At 42.0% G+C, this 11,186-nt stretch overlaps 2 protein-coding genes across 3 annotated transcripts; one reads left to right on the forward strand and one right to left on the reverse strand.

The window, feature by feature from the left end:
* Nucleotides 1–301: 301 nt before the first annotated feature.
* On the forward strand, nucleotides 302–5,264 carry krt98 (keratin 98). Of its 2 annotated transcripts, XM_084715971.1 has the most exons (8): nucleotides 302–697; nucleotides 1,747–1,829; nucleotides 1,988–2,144; nucleotides 3,310–3,471; nucleotides 3,748–3,873; nucleotides 4,625–4,845; nucleotides 4,972–4,982; nucleotides 5,116–5,264. In XM_084715971.1, the coding sequence occupies exons 1-8, from the start codon at nucleotides 374–376 to the stop codon at nucleotides 5,214–5,216; spliced, it is 1,185 nt and encodes a 394-aa protein (XP_084572097.1). In that variant the 5' UTR covers nucleotides 302–373; the 3' UTR covers nucleotides 5,217–5,264. The 2 variants fall into 2 exon arrangements, with proteins under 2 accessions (XP_084572097.1, XP_084572098.1); XM_084715972.1 differs by lacking the exons at nucleotides 4,972–4,982; nucleotides 5,116–5,264 and having other exon boundaries at nucleotides 303–697; nucleotides 4,625–4,849.
* A 2,837-nt stretch (nucleotides 5,265–8,101) lies between these two features.
* krt15 (keratin 15) lies at nucleotides 8,102–10,345 on the reverse strand. The gene is made up of 7 exons (XM_084715969.1): nucleotides 9,797–10,345; nucleotides 9,503–9,585; nucleotides 9,234–9,390; nucleotides 8,969–9,130; nucleotides 8,752–8,877; nucleotides 8,428–8,645; nucleotides 8,102–8,328 (listed from the first exon to the last, which is right to left on the reverse strand). Exons 1-7 carry the CDS (start codon nucleotides 10,283–10,285, stop codon nucleotides 8,226–8,228), a joined length of 1,338 nt encoding a protein of 445 aa, XP_084572095.1. The 5' UTR covers nucleotides 10,286–10,345; the 3' UTR covers nucleotides 8,102–8,225.
* Between the last annotated feature and the right edge of the window lie 841 nt (nucleotides 10,346–11,186).

Genomic DNA, 11,186 nt, shown 5'->3' on the forward strand with positions numbered 1-11,186 from the left:
CTTAAACCTGCTATCAAGCAGGCAAACAAGCAAACAAGGAAGGCTGTAATTACAAAGAGCATCAGGTTTAGGACATGAGTATTCAAAGAATGTCCTTTTGTTGGGTAAACATAAAATGTGGAATCGCAAGTTCGACCTGAAAAAGGGTGGTTGAACCCCTTACCCACAGCCACCACACCCTTGTTGATGGGAGATAGCTGAGAGGAGTGGGGGGGTTGAGCCTGTCAAACACATTTTTGCCTTTCAACTGCCTCTCCTGGACCCTCCCACGTTTCTGCGTGTGGCAGCTATATAACCAAGGAGACCAAAGTGATGCTTCCAACTGCAGATCAACTCCAGTGATCCTACCTGGTCAACATCCAGAGCTCCCAGCATGTCTTTCAGCATGAGATCCGCTCAGAAGACCATGAGTGTCTACGGTGGAGCAGGAGGCCGTGGCACCCGCGTCTCCTACGCAGCACCATCCTCCGGAGGCTTCAACCTGGCTGACGGCCTGGACCTCCACGTTGGGGCCAACGAGAAGGCCACCATGCAGAACCTCAACGACCGCCTGGCCTCCTACCTGGAGAAGGTGCGCACCCTGGAGAAGGAGAACGACCGCCTGGACAAGCAGATCAGGGACTGGTACCAGAGCAGGACAGTCATCTCCCACGACTACACCCATTACTTTGCCATCATTGATGACCTGAAGGACAAGGTAAGAGTGTTTTCTGTTAACTTCATCTCCTCATATTTCTGATGTTAACACTCACTTGGGGACGGGCAGGTGTGTGTTGGTATGAGCTGTACGTGGGCTGTGACAGCTGACACTGAAGTGAAGAATGAATACCACAGTGTAGAAACAGGACATCTTATCAGGATGCACATACCACAAACAGAACAATGAGGAGGTGATAATTATCATGACTGTCATACCGGATTCATTCCAACTGTGCATCACATCCGGCCAACAGAGTTCAGTCATAAATACAAAAAGATGCAGTTAACAGTAGAGCCTGACATGTGATACATCAGCAAGCATAGGCTGCATATTTAATTTTTCCTCATCAAAGTTTTAAAATGTGGTATATGATTGTATTTGTGTATATGTTTAAGAATATGTTATATATATGTTTGAATAATTAACTTTGATCTGTACACAAGTTTTTAAGTTTTTAAGTGTTGCTCAGTTCTGCAGAAATCCTTTTGCTGGTCCAACAAGTCATGTGACATATTCTTTAGCGTTGTGTTGTTAGAGGTTTTGGGGAGCATGGTTTGTTCAGCAGAATAGAACCAAAATCTTCCAAAAGATACCAGAAGTGTCCACAATTTTGCAGAAGAGAGTTGGTGATATTTTTTTAATTCAATCAGCAGCAGAAATTTTGAGTTCTACACTGGATTTCTTGAATTTTAGAGATGGAAAACCAGCCATAGCTTAAGAGAAACACAGCTTGAGCCAGCTGAGTGCCTTTTAGTCCCATTATATTGGAGTGAAGACAGACATATCCATGGCAGATATCGCCAAAATATAATATATCTGCAACTTACAACAAAAAAATCTAGAAGGATAAACAGCACTAGAGGCCAGGGGGAAAATATGTATGATTGATTTTGAGGTGAACTGTCCCTTTAAACTCTCAAATATCAGTATCCATCCCACATCAGTGGACATGAAGATCATATATTTTACTGTGGTGTGCAGTAAAACTGTATGAAACACAGACTCGGCTGTACATTTTCTGACTTGTTTGTTTTTTTCCTCCTCAGATCCGTATCGCCTCCAGGCTCAATGCCAAGACAATCCTTGACATCGACAACGCAAAACTAGCTGCTGATGATTTCAAAATGAAGTGAGTTGGTTCTCTCAGTGCTTCAGCCCCCTGCTTGTCTCTGCCATGCCACATAAGTGAAACTTCACATATGCAACGAAGCCTAAATTCATACATGTCTGACAATCTTCTAATGTTGATGACCTACTGAAACCCCTCTGACCTGTCTGTCCCCTCAGGTATGAGAACGAGCTGGCCATGAGGATGACCGTGGAGGCGGATATCTCCGGACTGAAGAGGGTGCTGGACGAGATGAACCTGGCAAGAATGGACCTGGAGAGCCAGTATGAGAGCCTGAAGGACGAGCTCATCATGCTCAAGAGGAATCATGAAGAGGTGAGTGTAGAGACGAGGGACACCAAGTAGTGGTGCACCAATTTGGACCAATCCAACACTGTAAAAAAATCATGCAGGAATTAGTGGAAACAACTAACCTTTTCTCATTAAATTAACAAATATATTCAAGTTTTATTTATCCAAGTTAAGTTCTGACTGGACTTGAAATGATGAAGTTTCTAAAGAAACTTGATCAACATATTAGCAGACTTCCCAGCAGGCATTGTTTTAGAGTTAAACTCTTGAGAACTTTCTTTTTTATAGTTTGAAAAACATATATGATGAAATCTTGTTGTGTGTCTGTAATACACTTTAAGATTAGGCATGGTAATTTGATGAACAAAGCTGTTCCAACAGATGCAGCTGTGAGGAAATATAAACTGAAGAGCTGTTGATTCAACGTAACATCTTAAGCTTATTAAACGTGCTTTCACAAGTACAATTTAATCAATATCAAGGTTATTTTGGCTAGAAAAGATTATTTATTTTGAATCATTACAAAATTACCCCAAGTTGTCTTCAAATTTAGTCAACTTAAAATTTTAAGGCAGCCCAACAGCAACTTTTTAAGTTAAAAGAGTGAATGTTTGCTGATGGCAGTTTCACAAGCAGCAAAACTGATGAGTTTTCATCAGTCATACATTCCTTCACAAAGGCCAACACCCACTCTGTGTATGCACACAACCTGAAAGTATTGATTACACACAGCTTATGATCATCCATCTTTTCAGCTGCAGGGAGCTGAATACAGCAACTATTCACTGAAAGACAAAGTTGTCATCATTCATCTGTGCCATCCATTGTGGCTTAAGCTGAATTTGCACACATGACCTCTGCCTCACCTCTGATGACACTGAGGAAATCCCACGTTAGTTTTATGTTTTCATAAACAGGTCTGCCGCCTTCTCCTTTCTCCCAGCGCTGCCTGTCTTCCCCCTGCACACTTCCTTGTATTCTTCTCTCCTTCCATTAGCTCATTGCTACTGTTTGTCTCACACACACACTCACAGCTTTGCACACTGAACACACAGATCAAAGAACCAAAAGCGTGCATGCAACCCGTTTTAAAAATAATTCATTGGATACTTGTAATAATGCAAAATAATAAACAATTTAAAATTATTACACCAGCTGATTGAGGTGTTTTATCCTTTGACCCCTGCAGGAGTTGGCTCTGCTGAGGAGTCAGATGGGCGGCCAGGTCAACGTGTCCGTGGATGCTAGTCCATCTACAGACTTGAACCAGGTTATGACAGACATCAGGGAACACTACGAGGGTGTGATCAACAAGAACCGCAAGGACCTTGAGGCGTGGTACCAGAACAAGGTGAGACACTGCTTAGAATACAGCCACATAGGCAACCTCTAAAGAATCCAATTTACGATACGATACGATACGATACGATACGATACGATACGAAATGATATGACACGAAATGATACGATACGATACGATACAATATGATACGATACAATACGATACAATACAACGATATAATAAAACTTTATAGTATTGTATCACAGTGTATCACACTTATTTATCTATTTATTAATCTATAATTGCTGGCTAAAATAACTAGTGTTGTTTTTCTCATCTGTCCAGATCGCAGTGGTGGAACAGGATGTGATCACACACTCAGAGAGTCTGGTGACAACCCGCACAGAGATTAAGGAACTGAAGAGCACCCTCCAGAGGCTTCAGATTGAACTGCAGTCCCATTTGAGCATGGTATGTCAACATATCGACAATATTGATCATCTATCAGATGTGACGTTGTGATGCTACTATACACATTAACAACATTGTTTTGGGGAATAACGCTTATTTATTCTCTTGCTGAGAGTTAGATGAGACGATTGAAAACCCACTCATGTTTGTCAATTAGACATGAAGCTAATGCTACAGCCTGTTAGCTTAGCTTAGCAGTTAGCAGAACTTCTTTCCTAAACAAATACCTTTATTGTGATTGTGCATGTGCTACAAGATTCAGTGTGTTGTACATTGGAGAATAAAACATAAATATAAAATATAAACATGAAAATTCTTGGCCAAGAAATACTTTGCCACAAAACCTCCTGTAACATCACTGAACATGATGTGTCTACTTTTTGTGTTTTGTAAGAATTAAACAGACAAGATATATCATTTAAATGTATTACTTGCTGGTAGGCAGACAGTGTTACCTTTAGACCAAACCAGGCTACCTATTTCACCATTTCAAGTCCTCATGCTAAGCTATAAGCTAACCAGCTACTGGCTGTAGCTTCATATTTAATATAAAGACATCTGAGTGGTATCAATTTTCTCATCTAACTCTCAGGAAGAAAACAAATAAGGTTAATTGCGAATTACTCAGAACCACATGATGCAAGTTACACAAACAGGCCTTGCAGCAGATTTTGAGAGAAGAAGTGACTTCTCTGAATGTGAATCTCTGACTGGCTGCTGACCTCACAACTTCTTCTTCCGATCACAACAGAAAGCGTCTTTGGAGGGCACCCTGGCAGAAACTCAGGCACGCTATGCCGCACTGCTGGCAAGCCAACAGAACACGGTCTCAAGCCTGGAGGCTCAGCTGTCCCAGCTCCACGCCAACATCGCCAGCAACAAGCAGGAGTACGACATGCTGCTGGACCTCAAGACCCGGCTGGAGCTGGAGATTGCAGAGTACAGGAGGTTGCTGGATGGGGAGGATGACAGGTGAGACTAGATGAAGAAAGAGAAACACTGACATTTACAGCATTTTCATTTAAGGATAATGTACTGTAGATATATTCTAATGTTTTCTTCTTTTCTTCTCTTCTTCTTTTTTCTCTCCATTACCAGTACAAAACAAGGTATGTAATTTTTCATATGAACATAATTCATTCATTGCCATTCATTTTATTATTTAACTGCCACTTAAATTTTAACTGGATTTAAGACATGATGTGATTTGTTCATGATTGTTGTTTCATTTCTTTTCCTCAGTGGTCACAAAGGTCATCACAGTGGTGGAGACGGTCGTGGATGGAAAGGTGGTCGGAAGCACCAAGACTGTTGATGTGGACGTCGATGAGATTGAGTCATAAATGTGAACCATTAGCAACAGTCAATAAAGATCATGCAGTTGAATTAAACTCTCTTGTGTGTTGTCATTTCATAATTAACAGAATATTTCTATTGTTGTCCCTCACTGATGAATACTGAATGATTTTGTACCACACAAATCAGATGTGGTTGCCAATAGCTTGAAGTTATTCAAGCTGTAGTGGAAGGAAGGAAGTACAGCATTACGAGAGTCAGCCTTCCTGCCAATTTTGTCTCAATAGCCAACTACATTACTGCAACTAAAAAAAACCACATGGCTCAGAAATGCAATTACCAGACCTCACAATTTTTATTTCTTTTTTTCAAGCTGGATGTTCCAAATCTCGACAAATTATTGTAAAACACTAAATTGTCCCAGTTTTCAACAACATTAAAATGATAATTATATCATTCTTACACAGACATTTATCATGTACTGTGACCTTCATTACTACCTAACTCAACATAAAAACAAACAATGCAACACACGACTTAATTCAACACTGATTTGTCTGTGCATAAATCAATCAGTGTGCAATATGAGTCATAGACAAGTTTCGCAGACTATGACTGCATAGGTTACTTCGACTCAGCATGCTAACAGTAAGCTGTCATGCCAAAGTCAGTCCAAAGAGCTCCTTTGTAACGTACCTGCCAACAAAAATGCTGCATTGATGGCGTCCACAATGTTAAAAGGTGTGTTAAGTAACTAAGGGAAATAACTGTCCCTTGATTCTGATTAAATAGTGCGTGCATAATTGCATATATATGTACACATGTATGAAGGTGCGGTAAACTGAAGGGTCCCGCTTTGGGGATTTGAAAATATGGTCACCCTACTCATGAAGCAATTTTTCATGGACCACCATTATAAGGACTCACAAAAATAATGTTTATGTATATTATGATTTTTTTAAACATTTCAATGTAATATTCCATAACCTACAAAGGCTAAACTTTAATTGGAATAAATGGGCAACATCTGGTATCCATTTCCTAAAATACAGACATGCTCTGCCCCCCAGTGGCCAGACATTAGTTGATGCAGCTTTAATCAATGTAAGGATGGCCTGGGGCTTATCCTAGAATGCATTGGATGACAGTAAAGCAAACTCCATTGACAAGTTGCCAGTCTAGTTGGTACATTGTATAGACATGCTCCTAAATATGTTTGCTATTGAATCTTTAATTACAGGAGAAAAAATCCTGCTGAGCAGGCTGTGAACACATGCTCTGCTTCAGAGCTGCACAGCTGTAGTGCTGTATTGCTGAACACCCTGGAGCCTCTTAAGTCCTGAACTCACTGGTATCTATCTCAGAGGAAATTGTTGAGGAGAGGGGAGAGTATTATTACACTTTGCTCAGATTTCCACAACTAGCCTCAGGATGCACATTAGAAGCCCTATTTTCACAGAATCAATTTCTCTTATCTTTTTAGATCAAGGACCTAATGTGGCTGACACCACTACAGCCTCAAGCTGTTATTATTTCATTCTGAGCAGATTTTACACACATAATAATGTCAAGTACAGTAATCTCAGACCTACCAGATACCTAAAGTAAGTCTCTGACAGGTTGATCTTCTTCAGCCGCAGCAGAAACCTCAGCAGAGGATGTACTTTCTGCAGCAGCTGAGGAAGTTCAGCCTGCCAGAGACAATGATAGTGCACTTCTACACTGCCATCATGAGTCCATCCTCACCTCCTCCATCACCGGTACACTGCTGCCACAAGGGCAGACTGCAGTGTATCATTTGCTCTGTCAAGAAGGTGACTGGCTGCAATCTGCAATCCCTTAAGGAGATGTACACCTGCAGGACCCTGAGTAGTGTTGGGTACAAAAACCTGGTGCCATATAAATCTGGTACCTATCAGGCCGACACACAACACAGTTGCGGTGCCATATTTGAGTGTTGCTGTCATTTGAAATAGTTGTCCCTTAGGGACGCATCACCAAGCTGCTAGTTAACATCGCAGCAGCACTCTCTCTATATGTTTTTGGCAGCAATCATTATCTACTAGCTACCATAAATGTGGTTAAAATGCCAAGCTAAATGGGTTTAAGTGTGGTTGTATTTCACTCCAATGGATTCCAACACTGGACAAGGCATGCGACAAGAGTTAAAAACAACGGTGTGTAAATACAGGAAGTGTGTACGTCCCTGGCCCTGGCAATGGGACACCTGGATATAAACATTAGATGCAATGTGTATGGTGACAGCAACATTTCCTCAGGTTAACAAATATGATCATATCTCTGCAAAAGAAGTGCTGAAGTTTGAAGATAGAGTTTGTAGAATATCAAGAACGCCAACTCAACCCAATTTATATTGCTGTTATTAGTAAAAGCAATGAAAAAACAGCCATTCTATAATGTAGCCAGATTTCATTTTGTGCTTCCTTTCCTTTACAGTATTGGTTCCAATTTAAAAGTACTATTTTTCACACTGGTCTTGGGAAAAAAAGCCAAACTATAACCAACCCTAACCCTAAAAAGGCATGCAGGTGAGATTATGAATGACCTCTCCCACCCCAGACTCCAACTTTTTGAATCACTTTCCTCTTCCTGCACAAACTGTACAGCTCTTTCAGGTACATAACATATTTTATTTATGTATTTTTATCTTTTTTTTCCCCAGATCTTATTGTCTTTTTTTATTCTTGACTTGTAGTACTCACTTTTTATCTCTCTGTATATCTTTTTGTTTATTCTTATGGACCAAAATCAGCAAGATGTATGATCACAAACCTGATTCTGATTGTCAGTATGAGGATGAAATATGAAATTGCATAAGACCATGAGTACAATAAGTTCATGAAAAAAGATTGCCACTATCATGACATTATTTGGAAATGAGACACAAATAAGTCAAACAAACAGAACACAGTTATAGTCAGCAAACTGAGAGGCTTTTATTACGTTCACATGTGTATGTGAAGGAAGTATTTGGTTCAGAAGTTGTGCTTGTTGCCTTCAGGCGTTGCCCCGTTGTGTTGCTGGATTGAGACGGATTATGCGGTGGTGGTAGAGGAGGACACCACCATGCCGTCCTTCATCTCCTGTGTGACCACTATCACCTTGGAGGATGAGGAGGAGCCTGAACCCGCCGCGATGCTGTGGAGGGGGAGAAAGACAGTTCTTGCATTAAAAATCAGCATATGAATCTTTAATTTACACAACTGGTTATTAGTTTGTGATGAAAGGACAATTTACCTGCCCTCTCCGTCCAGCAGCCTCCTGTATTCTGAAATCTCCATCTCCAGCCGTGTTTTGATGTCGAGCAGCATCTTGTACTCATGGCTCTGGTTTTCTATGTCGGCACGCAGACACTGTATCTGCTCCTCCAAGGCTGTCACCTGCATCTGGAGGGCCTGGAGCTGCATGGAGTACCGTGCCTCTGTGTCCCTCAAGGTGCCTTCCAGGGACGCTTTCTGCAGGAGGACAGCAAAGAGACAAGGAACGAAGAATGAACAAACTGAAAAATACTGTACATTGATCAGATGTAAAGGAGATTTGCTCAGGATCGTAATCATTTACCATGCTGAGTTGTGACTGTAGCTCAATCTCCAGGCCCTGCAGTGTGCGACGGATCTCAGTGATTTCTGACTTGGACGACTGGAGACTTTCTGTGTTGACTGCCACCTCCTTGTTAAGCTCCTCTGACTGCAATAGACAAAAGAGAACATCAGTGTCATATATAACTATATATATTTAAACATAAACAAAAAAATGCCACAGCCTCAGTCTGCCTTACCTTGGTCTGGAACCAGATTTCAAGGTCTTTGTTGTTCTTCCTGGCTGCATTCTCGTACTGTTCACGGACCTCAGCCAAAACACTATTGAGGTCTACCTGTTGTTTTGCGTCTACCTCCACATTGATCTGTCCACTCATCTGGTTCCTCATGGCTGCCAGTTCCTGTTGAAGAAAAAGAGTTTCGTAAGTGGTGGGTGTTGGCTGAGTGGTTTGAGTGCATTTTATTCTACATTACAGACAGCAAATTAACCGCTTGCTAACCCACCTCCTCGTGATTCTTTTTGAGGAAGATCAGCTCCTCCTTGAGGCCTTCTATCTGCATCTCCAGGTCTGATCTGGCCAGTGTCAGCTCATCCAACAGTCTCTTCAGACCGGCGATATCTGCTTCTACTGACTGACGCATGGCAAGCTCGTTCTCATACCTGCGGGGCAGCAGGAAGATCAGACATTTACACTTCAGCATCAATTTATACTTCCTCCATGTGTTGTAACTTTACAGTTTTCACTATTTCTGTCTCTCGTCTCAATACTTACTTGGTTCTGAAGTCATCTGCTGCCAGTTTTGCATTGTCGATGGCCAGGTAGATACCTCCATTGTCACGCATGGCATCCTGGATCTGTGTAATAAAGCAGTGTTTCATTTTACATAATGCACTTCACTAATGCATTGTATATAACATGGTGTCTCAAACATTGAATTGCTACTTGGAGTAAATCACTGTCCCAATCATTCATTTTAAACACACTCATCTGATAGTTGCATTATATAATAAATTATAGTGTGACATGCTTTGACATCTCATTCAGGAGTCAGAAGACATGACGTACCTTTCCCTGCAGGTCAGCAATGGTGACCTCAAAGGCAGAGTAGTCACGGGTAATGGGGGAGGTCTTGCTCTCCAAGAACTGGCGGATCTTGAGCTCAAGCTCAGCGTTGGCCTTCTCAAGGTTGCGCACCTTCTCCAGGTAGGAGGCCAGACGGTCGTTCAGGTTCTGCATGGTGACCTTCTCATTGGCTCCGACATCAAAGCTGTCGCCTCCGCCGAAGCCTCCGCCGTAGCCTCCGCCGTAGCCTCCACCTCCACCTCCACCAGACATGGTAAAACTGTAACTGCTACTACCTGCACCACTTCCACCGCCATATCCACCAAAACCACCATAACCACCGGAGGCAATAGAGATTTTTGCTCCTTTGCCACCTGCACCGCCATGCACACTTGAGGCATATGCCCTTTGCACTCTGCCTCCACCGATGCTAAGGCCTGATCCTCCAAGGCCTCCGGACTGCACAGAATAAGAGCTTATTCTAGAAACCATTGTGACGCCTGCTCAGGAGGTCTGACTGCATGGAGAGAATGAGATGGACTGAGATGCACATGTCTGCCTCTGTCCCTCTTTTATGCGGCACAGGGCTGCCGCTGCCTCTGCTGTGGGTGGGGACGTGAAGGGAGGGGCATTACCTAAAATGGTTGCCTTGCCCTACCCATGACACACACTCTTCAGGTTCATTTTGGGTAATGATTGGGAGGAGAAAGTGTGATTAAATTTAATCCTGTTTTGTTATGCAATTTACCAAAGTCATTCAAACCTCACAGCTATCTGCAAACTTCATTAAAAGCATAATGACTTAATTTTTCCATTCATCCTTTATTACTTTTTATCTTAATGTGCATTAAGACAGGGCATCCATGCGAACCTTTCTCTTTTATTCCTACAAGCTATACTGTAAATTGTACAACAGCCACACCCGTTACTGTTAGCCTCAGGTTAGTTATCCTGTCAAATCCCTCAGGTTTTCAACTTTCTCAGCGTTCTGACACAGGATGAGTTTATTGACTCAGTGCCATAATTCTTGAGCAAGACTCTTACACCGTGCCAGCCAAACCTGTTGCATTACCAAGGTAACATGCTTTGTACTGTAAACACTGTAAAATGAATCAGTAAGAGTCTTTTTCACCTGGCGCTCAGCCAGCACACATCTTTTGTCTTTTCTCGTCATGTAATCTTGCACAAGAATCATCTGTCACGTATTGCTTCTTTTGTTATTCAGAGTTTCAGTCATCCTTCACACTTTAATCTTACAAATTCATACATTCTCTCTTGTTTTGCTCAACAATAGCCTGCAGGGTTGCCCATTGGAAGCCGTTTTTATAGACGCTCATGATGTCAGCAGACGCCTGGGCTTATTCAAGACTGGGCATGGCACTGGAAAGCTCAG

This window comes from Lutjanus erythropterus, chromosome 3 (genome assembly GCF_056507025.1).
Source record: "Lutjanus erythropterus isolate fLutEry1 chromosome 3, fLutEry1.hap2, whole genome shotgun sequence".
NCBI lineage: Eukaryota > Metazoa > Chordata > Actinopteri > Lutjaniformes > Lutjanidae > Lutjanus > Lutjanus erythropterus.

Excerpts from the sequence above, each read along its gene's own strand:
- krt15 (XM_084715969.1), bottom strand. The coding sequence starts at position 10,285 with ATGGTTTCTAGAATAAGCTCTTATTCTGTGCAGTCCGGAGGCCTTGGA. Across the intron at positions 9,391-9,502 it reads GCAGATGACTTCAGAACCAA|GTATGAGAACGAGCTTGCCA; the intron begins GTAAGTATTGAG and ends GCTGCCCCGCAG. Across the intron at positions 8,878-8,968 it reads AAATCTGGTTCCAGACCAAG|TCAGAGGAGCTTAACAAGGA; the intron begins GTAAGGCAGACT and ends TGTCTATTGCAG.
- krt98 (XM_084715971.1), top strand. The coding sequence starts at position 374 with ATGTCTTTCAGCATGAGATCCGCTCAGAAGACCATGAGTGTCTACGGT. Across the intron at positions 698-1,746 it reads TTGATGACCTGAAGGACAAG|ATCCGTATCGCCTCCAGGCT; the intron begins GTAAGAGTGTTT and ends TTTCCTCCTCAG. Across the intron at positions 3,472-3,747 it reads AGGCGTGGTACCAGAACAAG|ATCGCAGTGGTGGAACAGGA; the intron begins GTGAGACACTGC and ends TCATCTGTCCAG.